Here is a 16,727-nt window from a genome sequence, read left to right as displayed (position 1 = left end):
ATGATTAATTTTGTACTATTTCTGGACTTTAGCTGCATGAATTATTATTCTGTACTTTTTATCAATTGAAAAAAAATCTACTCAATATTTGATTTAATTTATTATATTCTTGTATGCCTGCGAATCATAGACCTTAGGTTTCATACTTCAGTGCTGCTAACGTATTTAACTTCATCTTTGCCCGAGATTATAAAATTGAATACGTCACGTAACTTGACGTTTGACGTCGCTATGATAGTTACATCACTAGCAGTTATCTTCGAAAGGTCGGGAGGGTCAGGTGGAAATAGTTCAAATATACACGTATATACACGTTAAACAAACAACGAAAATGTTCTCCCGCGCCCTAAAACCTGCCGCCCTTGCTGTACAAAATGGTGCAAAGAACTTTTCCACCACATCACAGGTATGGTTTTAAACCCTGAACTTGAAGACTCAAGCAAGGCCCATCTTGAATACCCGTGTTATTGAAATGTGTTTATTACAGAGGAACTTTAAAGTGGTGGTCGCTGGTGCCGCCGGTGGTATCGGCCAGCCTTTGGCCCTTCTACTGAAGCAGAATCCTCTGGTGACCAGGCTGGCTTTATACGACATAGCGCCTGTGACCCCCGGCGTCGCAGCCGACCTTTCCCACATGAACACCCCAGCCAAGGTCAGCGGCCACAAGGGACCTGAGGAGCTATCAGCAGCCATCAAAGGTGAACAATGAACTAAATTATAGCATCAAAAAATTCTAAGCAAAAAGTTATGTAATTCTAACCTCAAAACGAAGTTCAATGTTTTATAATGAAATTCAAGGTTATATTCATAGCAAGCTACAGTTATATTCCATTCAAAGATAAAATAAATAGATAATAATAGATTATGAATAGTTGACCTTGACATTCCCCTTTCATGGTTTTGATGTCAATGTCATTTTGAAAATAAATAGAAGTTACTTTGAAATATAAAGTTACATTACATTACCGACATGAAAGTAAATAACCGCTTTTAAGGGATTCCCGTGATTAGCATTTTAAATTGGTTTCCTTATTCAGTAATTTTCCATTGATAAGAAATTGGAAGCACTGATAAATTATCATATGTCAATAGTGTGACAATTGTTCAATACAACACTTCTAATGCAAACAACAAGATTTTAGTTCCCATTTAAAAAAATATCTATCCCCTTTTACTAGAAAGGTACAGAGACAATTACAAAACTGCACACTGTACTTTTATGTTCGAGTGGCTCTTTATGTTTTATTATGTATTATTTTTGTCTATAATAAAGCATATTCTACTTTATCTTATAAAATGTAGTAAATAGATTTATTTTTTGTTGCTTATATGGGTGGACGAGCTTCAGCCCACCTGGTGTTGAGTAGTTACTGGAGCCCATAGACATCTACAAGGTTAATGCACCACCCACCTTGAGATATGAGTTCTAAGGTCTCAAGTATAGTTACAACGTCTGCCCCACCCTTCAAACCGAAACGCATTACTGCTTCACGGCAGAAATAGGCCGGGTGGTGGTACCTACCCATGCGGACTCACAAGAGGTCCTACCACCATTAAATTATATAATATATTTACAATATAATATATAATTACATTATAAAAAAATATTTTATACATATTATATAAAAATCTTGATTAATATTAAGTAATATAAATATTGTAATGTGTCATCTAATCTTCAAATGTTTTTTTTTAACAGATGCTGATGTTGTAGTCATCCCAGCAGGAGTACCCCGTAAACCGGGAATGACCCGTGATGACCTATTCAACACTAATGCTTCCATTGTCCGTGACATTGCTTTGTCCATTGCTCAGAATGCACCCAAAGCTATTGTGGCCATCATCACAAACCCTGTTAACTCTACAGTGCCTATTGCCTCTGAAGTGCTCAAGAAGGTTTGTACTAGATAATAATTATGTCTAAATATAGAATATTATTAAGAGAGAGTTGCTCACCGCCTGTCTGATGTGTACAGGTCAAGAACCCACATTAATGTCATTGTCTACATTAGATATTAGGCGATAGTCTCAATATTGCCAATCTTACCTTAAAAATGAGAATGACTACTTCACAATAGAAATGGTAGGAAGTATTGATAGCAGTTAAACTATATAAAATCCATACATAATTTTGTAAATGTGGAATTATGTTTGTTTGCCTTTCTTTTATCTTGGAAATAAAGCAATGGATTGATATGATTTTATTTTAAGTGACTGTGTTAGGTCAAGCTGTTGTCACCTTTTATCCCGAAAAAAACGCCTCGTTCCCATAGAAAATTACACTGACACCTTTCCTTGACCATGTGGGTGCCATGCTTCAGAGCTAGGAAATTATAATTGTATACCTATTATTTACTGACATCAACTGATAAATTAATTTATTCATAATTAATTAATGCGTTGTGGTTTGAAGGGTGGGGTAGCCGTTGTAACTATACTGAGACTAGAACTTGTATCTCAAGGTTGGTGACGCGTCTACGTTGTAGATGTCTATGGGCTCCAGTAACCACTTAACACCAGTTGGGCTGTGAGCTCGTCCACCCGTCTAAGCAAGAAAAAATTTAAAAAAGCATAAACAATACACTTATAAACTTTTACATTATTTGCAAAATTATGTTTTTCTAAACGGATATTTTTGTCATTTTAGCTAAATTTCATTTGTCGGTCTTATCCCTATCCCTAGCGGTAGGCAGCGGCTTGGCTCTGCCCCTGGCACTGCTAAAGTCCATGGGCGACGGTAACCACTCACCATCAGGTGGGCCGTATGCTCGTCTGTAGGCAGTTGTACGAATTCATTATTTAGGCATAAATAAATAAAAATAATTTTTGTGGTAACAGAAAATAATTTTATGAAGCAGAAATGACATAATATGTAACAGAAACGCCACACGAGACCGATAAGTTAAATACATTACGACAGACAGCTTATCATGATTGATAATAAAACACGATATCTAATGTACTTGTGTGATTAAGTTGAGATATGACTAGAATGACATTACCAATGACAAACTATTGTCATGTGAAGTTGCATCTGTGTTTAAGCGCTGCTTACAATGATTTAATATCTACAAATTAGGTTTAATGTGCTCTGTCTATCCTGTGTTATGGGTTACAGAAATATGCACACAAAAGGAGCTAAATATTAAATGTCTTTAATGTAGATACTAAAATCGGGAATGTAACCTGCCCCATATGGTACAGTAGACAGGGTTATTAACCACCATAACAATAAGGCAACAAAGATATTCAAAGGTGAACATAGATTCAATATGTAGTGTTTGCATAATAAAAAAGGACAGTCTTGAAAGATTGACAGTCAATTATAATGTATGATGCCGCAGTATGGTAGAATGTAATCTATATATTAATATGTGGAGCAAAAACTTTGTAATCATTTTTACGCAAATTGCGTGGACAGAGGAGTATGAAATTTACCACACTTATAGAGAACATAAAGAAGGAGTGTAGAATGTTAATATTTTTTTTTATTATGCATAAAAAATTCGTACATTAAATCAATAAAAAAAAATCATTACACACACTACAATGTATTTGACACACACATACATGCATACTATTTGTTTATTGTCAAACTTTTCTAATTGCATAAAGTCATTGGTGAAATTGAGAATAGATTAATTAATATTTGTCTTGGCGAAATCGGTGATTATAGAAGTATACTAGCTGTAGCCGTCCGCTTCGCTGGGCATTTAAAATTAACATTATTATTTCTCACCTCACAAAGTTTCTCATAATTAACGCCCCCGCAACTGGTGTAGGGAGTCCAACACTCATATAAATATTAACCTATCCATTAAGTACATGTATTTTCTACATGGATACCAAGCTTCAAGTCAATCGGATGCATGATTCAGTAGTTATAACGGAACATCCGTAAAAACCACAGTAGATTTGTATATTAGTATAGAACAGTATAGATTAGTCTTTGACAATAAAATTATAATAGTAATTATAATAAAATATAATATAATCAAACTTATAATTTCAATTAATTATAGTCGAGTTTCGACTACCGGAACCTACTAGTTTCTTTTTTGTAAAACCCCATTCGTCCCACAGGCGGGAGTGTACGACCCGAACCGCGTGCTCGGCGTCACCACTCTGGACGTAGTCCGCGCTGCCACCTTCGTCGGCGAGATCAATGGCGTGGACCCGACCTCCGTCGCCGTCCCCGTCATCGGCGGTCACTCCGGCATCACCATCATCCCCATCCTGTCCCAGTGCCAGCCGGCCCTCAAGCTGAGTGACCCGGCCAAGATCAAGGCGCTCACCGAAAGGATCCAGGAGGCTGGTACCGAAGTAAGGAACTGGTTTAATAACAATTTTAATGCGAGACTAGCTGACCCGGCAGACTTCATAGTGCCTCAATCGATATATAAAAGACCTAAAAGGAATTCGTCCGACAGGGGACACAATAAAGGGAAAACAAAATTGTTATTTTCATTTAATTCCGAGCATTTTCATATTTATTTACCTTTTAAACCTTCTCTGGACTTCCACAAATAATTCAAGACCAAAATCAGCCAAATCGGTCCAGCCGTTCTCGAGTTTTAGCGAAGCTAATGAACAGCAATTCATTTTTATATATAACTAGTCAGGTCATAAGTATTGTCACACAGTAAAAACTTTTCTTTTAGAATGCTGGCCACAAAAAAGTTTATTGAATTCGAATTTAGAATTGTTCATGAAAATAAAAATGTATACTTTTAGAATTTTACTCATTTTTAAATATGGAGTAGACGCTTAAAGAAGACCGTGTTGCAGTTATTGCGTTGCATCGTTGCGGTTACGCGCCAATTCAAATTTTTAACATACTGAGAAATTTGAATATAACCAAAACATACGTTTATCGTACCGTCAAACGATACAATGAAGACTCTAGTGTAGATGACTGGTCAAGAAATGGTCGCCCTCGGTCTGTTAGGACTCCAGCAGTGATAAAAGCTGTGAAGGCGCGAATTGAAAGAAATCCCAAACGTAAGCAGAAACTAATGGCCCTTCAGATGGGGTTAAGCAGAACCACTGTGAAAAGGGTGTTAAATGAAGACTTAGGGCTTCGGGCATATCGAAGGAAAACAGTACATCGTTTGAATGCTCGTCTAATGGACCTGAGACTGAAGAGATGCCGCGCTTTGTTGAAGCGGTACGCGGGAAAAAAATATCGGGAAATTCTTATTTCGGATGAAAAAATGTTTACCGTAGAAGAGAGCTACAACAAACAAAATTATAAGGTGTACGCACACAGTAGTGAAGAAGCGAGCAACCGTATTCCGCGTGTCCAACGAGGTCATTTTCCATCCTCGCTCATGGTATGGTTGGGAGTTTCTTATTGGGGCTTAACAGAGGTACATTTTTGTGAGAAAGGTGTAAAAACGAATGCAGTTGTGTAACAAAAAACAGTCCTGAGGAACCTTGTGGAACCTGTTTCTCATAACATGTTCAATAACAGGCACTGGGTATTCCAACAAGATTCGGCGCCAGCTCATAGAGCGAAGAGCACACAGACTGGCTGGCGGCGCGTGAAATCGACTTCATCCGGCACGAAGACTGGCCCTCCTCCAGTCCAGATTTGAATCCGTTAGATTACAAGATATGGCAGCACTTGGAGGAAAAGGCGTGCTCAAAGCCTCACCCCAATTTGGAGTCACTCAAGACATCCTTGATTAAGGCAGCCGCCGATATTGACATGGACCTCATTCGTGCTGCGATAGACGACTGGCCGCGCAGATTGAAGGCCTGTATTCAAAATCACGGAGGTCATTTTGAATAAACTTTAGTGTCATAAGAATCTATGTTTTGTTAAGTTCATTTTGGTATATGAATGGTTACATAATGAATAAACTTGTTTCAATTATTTTACATTAAACATGTGACAGAATTTATGACCTGACTAGGTATAGATTAACATTAAATTTCAAATAGACGAGAGACTCGTTCAAAGAGCTGGTTATGACTTTATACAAGAATTCGGAATGAAACTGCAATCTTGGTTTAATCCAGCCTTTTCCAAAGTGGGCGATAACGCCCCCTTGTGGGCGCTGCAGGCCTAAAGGGGGGCGGTAAGAGACGCAGAAAAAACGCGTCGTGTAGAGGCTTGGGAGGCGATACGTAATTTCATCTAGAAGGACTCTTAGACATCGACTGAGCTCTCGCTATAGTGGTTTTTAAGTAGGTGAAAAAATGGGGGCGCTAAAAAATAATTTATTCTCAAAGTGGGCAGTAGACAAAATAAGTTTGGGAACCCCTGGTTTAATCAAAACAGATGCATGTTTGGCAAAAAGGATTTGAAATATTTTATAAACTAGTGTAACACATTTTTTATTGGGATGTAATTTGCAGGTTGTGAAGGCGAAGGCCGGCGGCGGCTCCGCGACCCTCTCCATGGCGTACGCCGGCGCGCGGCTCACGGCCTCCGTGCTCAGGGGACTGAAGGTAAGCAGCTGTGCCAAATGATACTGTAATTAAACCGGACTCGACAAGTCACATACGGTCATCCGGTCCCAAATTAGGATTCTTCACACTGGTATCCAGAAACTGATATACCTCAAGCACCGGTCATCGTTCTCGTCGAACCCGTCGCTTGTGACGAAGGATTCGACGAGTAAATTAACCCACAGACACAGCCCACTGAATTTCTCGCCGGATCTTCTCAGTGGGTCGCGCTTCCGATCCGGTGGTAGATTCTGCGGAGCACGGCTCTTGCTAGGGTTCGTGTTAGCAACGTCGTCAGGTTTGAGCCCCGTGAGCTCACCTACTAGTTAAGGTTACGCTGAAACAGCCTCTTAAGGCACTCTTAAGGCGTAGGAAAAAAAAATGCTATACACAATTGTATGCATTTAATATTGATGGGGATTGAAGGAAGATGGGTGTAGGAGCTCACAGCCCACCTGGTGTTAAGTGGTTACTGGAGCCCATAGACATCTACAACGTAAATGCGCCACCCACCTTCAGATATAAGTTCTAAGGTCTCATGTCTATAATGATAACGGCTGCCTCACCTTTCAAACCGAAACGCATTACTGCTTCACGGCAGAAATAGGCTCAGCGGTGGTACCTACCCGTGCGGACTCACAAGAGGTACTACCACCAGTAATTACGCAAATTATAATTTTGCGGGTTTGATTTTTTTTACACGATGTTATTCCTTCACCGTGGAAGTCAATCGTGAACATTTGTTAAGTACGTATTTCATTAGAAAAATTGGTACCCGCCTGCGGGATTCGAACACCGTTGCATCGCTACAACACCAATGCACCGGGCGTCTTATCAGTTAGGCCACGACGACTTATGGGTCGGGGTGTCTTTACGTGGCGTGCTGGTTGCAGGGCGAGTCCAACGTGGTGGAGTGCGCCTACGTCAAATCGAGCCTCACGGAGGCCACGTACTTCGCCAGCCCCGTGGTGCTCGGCAAGAGCGGCGTCGAGAAGGTCCTCGGCTACGGGACCCTCAACGAATTCGAGCAGCAACTCCTGAAGGCGGCCCTCCCTGAACTCGCCAAGAACATCAAGACCGGCGAGGACTTCGCCAAGAAGTAAACGAATAAATAAAACAAAATGAAACATTATAAACTGACCGACTTGTAAAAAAAACGGTGAATGAAGTGAAACTTCTTGTTCGATGTGTACAGAGTATTGTGGTTTTCTTCATTTTTTTCATTCTTAAATTTAGATTGCTCTTGTAATAGGGAATTGCTGTGTATAAGAGACGCGACATCTTCAACATTTATATTACACTAGCGACCCGCCCTCGCTTCGCTTCGGAAACATTAAAACACACATGAAACCAAAAAAATAATTAAAAAAAGTAGCCTATGTTCGTCAGGGACAATGTCGGCTTCTAATGGAAAAATAATTGTTCAAATCGGTCCAGTAGTTTCGGAGCCTATTCGAAACAGACAAACAAACAAATCTTTCCTCTTTATAATATTAGTATAGATAAATTTTAAATTATAGATAAACAAATAATATATATTTTTAGGACGCTTCTCGTTGCTAACGCTCGCGCTGGACTGTAGCTACGCGCATGCGCACGAGTGCCGCGCATTCCCTCTCGCTCTGTCTCTTTCTATTCCCCCTCCACAGGAGCGTTAAACGTTTAACTCAACCTTGTTGGAAGTCGCATTAGAAGTTTCACTTCAAAAATGAGTGTGTTCAAAATTTTGTTAAGTTCAATTATACATATACATGTTTGTCAGTTTATTATGTTTATCTTATGCGAGTGGACGAGGACTTGTGCACAGTACTAAAGTCTTACAAAAATGTATGACAGTAGCGTCTATATTGATAGTAGACAAAACTGTCTGTGTTGATGTAGACGTGTGGACAGTTCAACGTGCCCTGTCCGGTCTGGTAGCGGCGGTTAGGTGAAAATGTTATTTTCACATTAAATATTCAAATATACGTATGTTATTTACTTCACGTAATAGTCAATTTTTATTTATTTTTTAGTAAATTCAAATATAATAAATACCCTATGGAAGAAATGTAGACAGTAATACGATTATTACATTGTATATACATCACATTTTTCAGAACGTTTCCGTTTTGTTTTTGTATACGAAATGTGAGTTGAATAAAAATATGACAAGAGTATTTTTGAAACTATGTAGATTTATTGAACCTTACCAAAGTTACCGTCAGTGTGTTTGTATGTACATATTTGTTCGCGGTTTGTGTGAAAATAAAATTATTATATAGTTTTTGGTGTTTTTTTTTTCTTCATTATTATTATTAATTCCCCAAATATTTTTACGTTGCGTCTCTTTTAATGTATCGCACATACGGCGCTATATAGACACTTAAGCAAGTTTTGTTAACACTGAACTAAATATGAGAAAATACATTTTTTAGTTTTTAGATATAATATTGAGTGACCGAGAGAGATGTTTGCTTTTACTGATGAAGTTTGTAGTTAAAATATTATCATTTTATTTCTCTAGCCTGGCAGAGGCAAAAGTCGTCGTGGCCTAAAAGATAAGACGTCCGGTGCATCCGTGTTGTAGCGATGCACCGGTGTTCGAATCCCGCAGGCGGGTACCAATTTTTCTAATGAAATACGTACTAAACTAATGTTCACGATTGACTTCCACGGTGAAGGAATAACATCGTGTAATAAAAATCAAACCTGCAAAATTATAATTTGCGTAATTACTGGTGCTAGGACCTCTTATGAGTCCGCGCGTGTAGGTACCACCACCCTGCCTATTTCCGCCCTGAAGCAGTAATGCGTTTCGGTTCGAAGGGTGGGGTAGCCGTTGTAACTATACTGAGATCTTAGAACTTATATCTCGAGGTGGATGGCGCATTTACGTTGTAGATGTCTACGGGCTCCAGTAACCACTTAACACCAGGTGGGCTGTGAGCTCTTCCATCCATCTAAGCAATAACAAAAAAAAAAATAAGAAAAAAAGATGGCCTCTGGGCCACCAGTAATCCTTCAATCATAAAAAAAAGACTTTCGTGCACCGCCTTCTTTATGATTGATGAGTTACTGTTGTCCTGGAGGCCTTTCCAGTTTCACTGGGACATGTGGGAGACTCACGGACTCAGCCAGGAGGGCGTGCACCGGCTGTTCGAGAATCGCACTATGAGAATCTGAAACTATTCCGTATAGTTAGATGTTTTTAATTTTCAACATTTGGCATAATTTCAATGTTGCTTCTGTATGTACCAACATACTAGTTGACGTTACGTAAGGAAGTAAATCACAATTAACCATAATATATCTTTTTTTATGATTGAATCATTACTGTGGCCCGGAGGCCTTTCCAGTTTCACCAGGACAGGCGGGCGAGCAAAAGCTTAGCCAAGAGGGGTGGGACTTGACAACAGCCGCCCGAGCGCCCTCGAAGGAGACCTAACAACTCAAGCTGTTAAGCAAATGAATCTACTACCGGATCGGAATCGCGACCTGTTGAGAAGATCCGGAGAAAAACTCAGCGGGCTGAACCATATATCTAAGAGTTGTCTATGTCTATGGAACTGCAAAATTTGTGACGCATAAGAGCATGTATTTCCTAATTGTGGTCCTCATTGCGTTGTGTCAGTCCTTGCGAGATCCGCTTCGGGTTGTCGGAAGGCCGTGGCTACGCGGATTGTGATAAGGGTGGTTTTCAGCTTGGCTTTCGGTCCTATATGGTTTAATAATTGCAGTTAATTTTTTAAAGTTTCATTTGCTTAAACTGCATTAATCAAAACAATACTAGAATGTATGGAACTAACGTTGTAAATAGCTAAGTACATATTCCCCCAACCTTTGATAAAATTAAGATTAATGAATACAAAATAAAAAAATTCAATTAATTACTATTCGCAAAAGGTTCCGTAGGTATTCATCTGAATCCGGGAAATCTAGCAGTAAATATTCACTTTTTCTCCAATACAAATTATGGTTAACCTACAAGAAAGTAATGGTTTTAAAAACAATTGATATCAGAGTTTAATCTATTGTAGGAAGACAAGTGAAAAACAAAACACTTTGAAATATTAATGTATTGAGCAATTAAGTGTAACTGGAAATAACAGCACCTGCGTATCAATAAAAATTAGGGCTACTCGTGTTCTGATTTCTCTAAATAACATATAATTTTTAAAAAATAAGGTAAAATAGTGAAACGAGCGGTTTTTACTTTAATTTGACAAATAATTAAACTTAATACGATCTTAATAGAAAAGTAAGACACTGTACTTTGTTTTATCTTGTTTCCAATTATTATAATGAAGATTCTTTGCTGAATATCAATAGAACAATATATTGTATTGTAAATTTTCGATTATCATCATCATCAGCGCAGCCAATATTTTTTCCTACCTATTCTAGTATATTCTACCTATTCTACTATAGTTGGATGCAGGTGGCAACGGACCGGTCGCACTGGAAATCTATTGGAGAGGCCTATGTTCAGCAGTGGACGGCGATAGGCTGAAATGATGATGATGATGATTCTAGTAACCTCGAGGGGATATTCTAGTTCACGGTGCTCAAACCTGATGACGTTGCTAACACAAACCCTAGCAAGAGCCGCGCTTCGCAGAAATTACCACCGGATCGGAAACGCGACCCACTGAGAAGATCCAGTGAGAAACTCAGTGGGCTGTGTCTATGGGTAAAATAATTACGAAACCAAATTTTGATTATATGAAATCATGGGCTCGAACTTCGTACTTTCTTCACTGCGTACGTGAATTCATAGTTCTCACCGCTCACACAGCATAGTTCAATCTGCTTTCAGCCTATAACTAACCACTGCTGTGTATGTAGACCTTTCTAATCGATCTCCGGTGCGGTCGGTCAGTTGTCACCTGCATCCAACGTGATCCACCGATTTTCACTAGGTCGTCGATATTAGCAATTTTCGATACATGCGATAAATATCAGACTAGTAATATGTAATAGGTCCAACTAAAAAAAGTGTACTTACAGACTAAACAAAAAAACACGTGTGGCACTCGGGGACTGCTGTTTTGTATCAACAATGCAATTATAATTACACAATAACCATTTAATATTAAAACAATAATAAAATAAGACCACACTATATTTATAAACATTAACAAAAGCAAAACATTAACTGTCCCCTTCACACTCATAAGCTAGAGCCCGCGAGAGAGAGATAAGCAGACTTTTCATGATGCGCATGCAGTGCGACGTCACGCCGCTCGCTTATTCACAAACACTACGCAAGCGTAACGTGAATGTGTTGAACGCGAGCTACATGGTAGCCGGAGTGGGGGTGTTAGGTTTTATTTTCGTTACGAAATTTCTTGATTCGCTCGCCGCGCTCAAAGCCCGCGATAAAAGCGATGCAATAGCTTAAAAACATTAATATCTTCAAAGACAAAACCTTGTTAAAGTATGACTGAAAATGCTTTATCTAGACATTCTCAAACTGAAGTTTTAAAAATATTGATATCAAGTGGGATTGTTGTTTTTTTGTTTGGGAGCGCTCTTCTTTTTGGAGACGAATGCGCTTTCGTTTAATATAATTATTCATTTAGTATGCAAACTGTGAAACTTTGTTGAAATTGATGATTACGACGACTCTTTAATATTTTTGAATCGTTATGTATTTAAAACGGTGGCTCTTAATTAATTATACAATTATAAAATTTTTCTTTGGGCTAATTATGTCAAAAAATTTACCGTTTTCAGCGAAAATCGCGAAAAACCCGTTATTGTGACTGTTGACTCCGAGTAATTTTTTTTCTAGGTTTTCTGATCGATGAGGATCTTTTAACATTTCATTTAGTTAGTTTCAATAGTGTTTTGAACAATCCTAATTTTCAGCCGAGTTTGTATTTTCGTAACCTCACCCCTATTTTTAGTCTAATTTAACCGGACTCTTAATAAATGTGCAAGTATCCATAATAATCGGAAGCAATGTTTTTTTGTAACATTCAGTTCTAAACTATAACATAGCTGACATTTTTAACAGCTTAAATCGAATTATTGCTGTTAAAACATTTGTCTAAATAATATATATTATACAAAAAAAGCTATATATTATCATTATCTCAAAACCCTAATAGCTTCAACCGTTTCTATGAAAGGCGCTATTTTTCTAAATTGCCTTTGTTTTGTAATAATTACAGCGCTACGCCGCACAGTGGGTCGATACTATGATTTTAGTGACTTAGGCACCAACTTTGTTTTTTTACATTTTTCTTTATGTAGATAGATAGAGCTCGTTAATCTAAATAATAATTGTTTTAGGCAAAAATTACAAAAACTTTATAGTTTGGTCAGAAAAATGTGTTTTGTGATTTTTTTGTATGGAGCGGGTCACATTAAATTAAATTCCTGCTAAGTACCGCGAGGTCCCGCTTTGAAACTTTATTTTCCTTACACCTTGTCTAGTCTACTATCATTTGATCCTATGAACATGTGCATAAAGTTGCAACTCTGCCAAATAAATGGATTGAAAAAAATGAATAAATACATAGAATAAAAACCTTTATATTTTTTTTCGTAAGTGCTTTTAAGTTAAATTTGATATGGATTAGTAAGTAAAAGCACGCAATGATACCCATAATTACATAATATCTAACAACAATACATTTAGTAGGTCTCTAATTAAGCAATATCTCTAATTATTAGAATAGTTAACATTATTTAATGAGGATAACTAGTTAAGCAGCCATTACTGGGTAGTAGAAAATATAGTAAACATTTGTTTGTCTCTGGAAGTATAAAGTGACCATGTTTATTATATACTAACTAGTGTTCGTTTATTCGTACTACTACTAACATCTCGTGATTGTCGTTGTGATCTTCCTTTTTCCGTTATAATTGATAATTTTGTTAACAATTTAGGATTATTTATGATTTTAAGAGAGCAACTACAGTCGCTGTCTGATAATAAAAAACTCTTTCAATTCCTACAACATCAAATAAACGTGACCGAAGAGAAAAGTATTGAGCTCCAAAAATTCTGTACGCACTTTTGTTCAAATATAAGTGCAATATGAAAACGAATGATACCTGAAGCTATCAACACTGCACAGGAAAGGCTCGATATTTCTAATACTGAAGATGTTAAAAATGTACCACCCTCAAATGTACTACAGAAGCCTCGACATCTACTTTTACACCTCGAAAACCTTTTGAAGAATTGGGATCCAGGCAAAAACGAAGACGCATTGAACAAACTTACCAATCGCTTTCGTTATCACCGGATGAAATGAAAGCTACTACAATTGATAGTTTGAGAAACACTGGAAATGAAGATGTAGGAGAAATAATGAACCACTAGTCAAATCACCCCGAAGATCTAGAAAAAGTTAAGGAGTGTTTAAGTACGAGTAAAGTGAAAAGTAGGACATATTCTCCCGATAAGGCACTATTAGTTTCACTTAAATTAAGTAAGTGGTAGTATATAAACCTAAGAGAAGCAGCAAGTGAAAATGGGTCTGATTTATACCCTTCTTAATATAAAATTAAGCAAGAAAAGACCAAATGTTATCCAGGGAAAGACGAGGTAATTATTACTGAAGAAGGAGCTGCTATTAAAATGCAAGCATTACTAAACTTGGCGCTATATAGGCTTTTAGATGTGATTAATTCGGATTTGGACTCTGCAAGAGAGCTACTGCTTATAATCAAATAGGCTTTGATAGAGCCCCAGGTCAAAGTAATTATAAACAGAACACTGAATCAGAGTTTAATGATTCATCTATTTTTGTGGTCAGTCTAGTTCCTATAAGGCTTCAGAAATTTGATGGAACAGTTGTTTGGGAAAACGATCTACCCTAATCAACTTTTTATTGCCGTCCAATAATGTTTAAATTTACAAAAGAAACGCAGTCAACAGTGGCAATTATAAAAGCTAGCATAACAGAAGAAATAGAAAGAGTTCAGCCATCAAAAATCAAACAAGTTGAAGTGAAGCATCAATTGCAGATGACGATGATAGACGGCAAAATAACCTCATATTTGTCAGAAACATTTTCTGCTGTCTGTGATATTTGCAAAGCAAAACCGTCAGAGTTTTTTGGAGTCACTTGCTTGTCAAAGAGAAAATAATGAAGAAATATTCCAGCATGGAATGCCATCTTTACATGCCTGGATAAGATGCATGAGTGCTTACTTCATGTCGGTAAATATAATTTTACTACTTCACAATTTTTTCATCGTATGTAGTTTCCTGTGAGAAATTTTTTTATATGACACTTTTTTGTTTGCGTCTTATCGTTTGGACTTCGAGAAATGGGGTTGCAAGGGGGGATGACAAAGAAAAAATAACAAACAGAAAGAGCGCTATACAGCAAGCGTTTAAAAATTAATGCGGTTTACTTATAGATGTTGTCAAGCAAGAAGTAGGAACAACCAATGATGGCAATACTGCCAGAAGATTTTTCAGGGATGCAGTAGAAACAGCCCTCATAACAGGAATACGTAAAGATTGAATAGAGAGGTTTCACTTGATTCTTCAGACTGTTGCATCTGGAGAGCGCGTGGACCTTTCCAATTTTTCCGAATTTTGTAGATATACTGCAGAATTGTATGTTAATTTATATCCCTGTTATTATATGCCTTCCAGTATCCATAAATTGTTGGCTAACGGCGGTGATATACAATAATGAAGAACTTTGTTGCCATTCGAGTAGGTAAGCTCTCGGAAGAGGCAGCGGAAGCTCTCAATAAAGATTTTCGGAAATATACAGAGAGTTGTTATTCTAGAAAAATAAGTAGAACGTCGACTAATGAGGATATTTTACACAATATTCTTTTATCTTCTGGCCCAAAGATCGAATGGTGAAACAAAATATACAAAACTTAGAGAGATTGCTTAATTAGAGACCTATTAAATGTATTGTTGTTAGGTATTATGTAATTATGGGTATCATTATGTGCTTTTACTTACTAATCCATATCAAATTTAACTTAAAAGCACTTACGAAAAAAAAAAAAAGGTTTTTATTCTATGTATTTATTCATTTTTTTCGATCCATTTATTTGGCAGAGTTGCAACTTTATGCACATGTTCATAGCATCAAATGATAGTAGACTAGACAAGGTGTAAGGAAAATAAAGTTTCAAAGCGGGACCTCGCGGTACTTAGCAGGAATTTAATTTAATGTGACCCGCTCCATACAAAAAAATCACAAAACACATTTTTCTGACCAAACTATAAAGTTTTTGTAATTTTTGCCCAAAACAATTATTATTGAGATTAACGAGCTCTATCTATCTACATAAAGAAAAATGTAAAAAAACAAAGTTGGTCCCTAAGTCACTAAAATCACAGTATCGACCCACTGTGCGCCGTTATGTTATTCATAGTGTGTAATTTCAATCAGATATTGTCACACAGGTGACGACCTCACGTATTGCATACAATTTAATTCGACTGTATGCAATAGTGTAGACGTCAAAGGTAGACTCTGGAAGTATGACGTCTTTTAAAAAAAACTTTTTATCCAAAAACCCGAAATATTTAGACAAAGTAAGCATAAAACAAAAACGAACGTGGGTTCTAGTTGACTTTTACATATAATAATAAAGTTGTCGTATTTTTATTCTAATACAAACTTTAGTCGTAATAATTCGTAAAAAAATTTAATACTAAAATATTGTTTGAGATTATCGTGTCATCTCGTTTTTACCAAGGCTCGCCGCCCCAGCAGAGCTCACTAACGCTAGGAGCAAGCTTAGGGACCCCGGTAACCGTACTTGTCAAACTCAACAAAGAGTTCGACGTGCAACCTAACCCATGCATCAGCCCGCTGAGTTTCTCGCCGGATCTTCTCAGTGGGTCGCGATTTCGATCCGGTAGTAGATTCATTTACAAAGCAGCTACTCTTGAGTTGCTAGGTCTCCTTTGGAGGCGCTCTGGCAGCTGTTGACAAATCCCATCCCTTCCAGCTAAGCCTTTGCTCGCCTTTCCTGATGAAACTGGAAAGATCTTCGGGTACTTTCCTAATAAATAAAAAAAGGCAGAATTCATCGATACTGTCTAGAATCGCTGCGTTCCACTCGTATGATCCGGCTTAATTAGATTTTTATTTATATTGTGTTAGATTTTTTATCTACAGAGTATATGTTTATGTGTAAAAGTGGAATAATAGCTCTATATCACAGGTATGAGTAGAAATATATACTTTAAGCAATTGATTATAGTTACTATTTTTCCACTACCTCAAAATAGTCCACTGTGTGTCGGAGTTAGTTTGGTAGACATTAAGTTTGTCCTTGTCTTCGTTTTA

The 16,727-nt window shown here is 37.5% G+C and overlaps 1 protein-coding gene across 1 annotated transcript; it reads left to right on the top strand.

The window, feature by feature from the left end:
- The first annotated feature begins 110 nt into the window (after positions 1 to 110).
- Positions 111 to 8,722, top strand: LOC101736985 (malate dehydrogenase, mitochondrial). The gene is made up of 6 exons (XM_004928917.4): positions 111 to 406; positions 488 to 698; positions 1,700 to 1,896; positions 4,084 to 4,323; positions 6,364 to 6,456; positions 7,350 to 8,722. The coding sequence occupies exons 1-6, from the start codon at positions 332 to 334 to the stop codon at positions 7,557 to 7,559; spliced, it is 1,026 nt and encodes a 341-aa protein (XP_004928974.1). The 5' UTR covers positions 111 to 331; the 3' UTR covers positions 7,560 to 8,722.
- Positions 8,723 to 16,727: the final 8,005 nt, after the last annotated feature.

The sequence above is a fragment of the Bombyx mori genome, chromosome 16 (assembly GCF_030269925.1).
Source record: "Bombyx mori chromosome 16, ASM3026992v2".
In the NCBI taxonomy this organism is placed as follows: Eukaryota; Metazoa; Arthropoda; class Insecta; order Lepidoptera; family Bombycidae; genus Bombyx; species Bombyx mori.
This window is presented reverse-complemented; position numbering and strand designations above follow the sequence as displayed.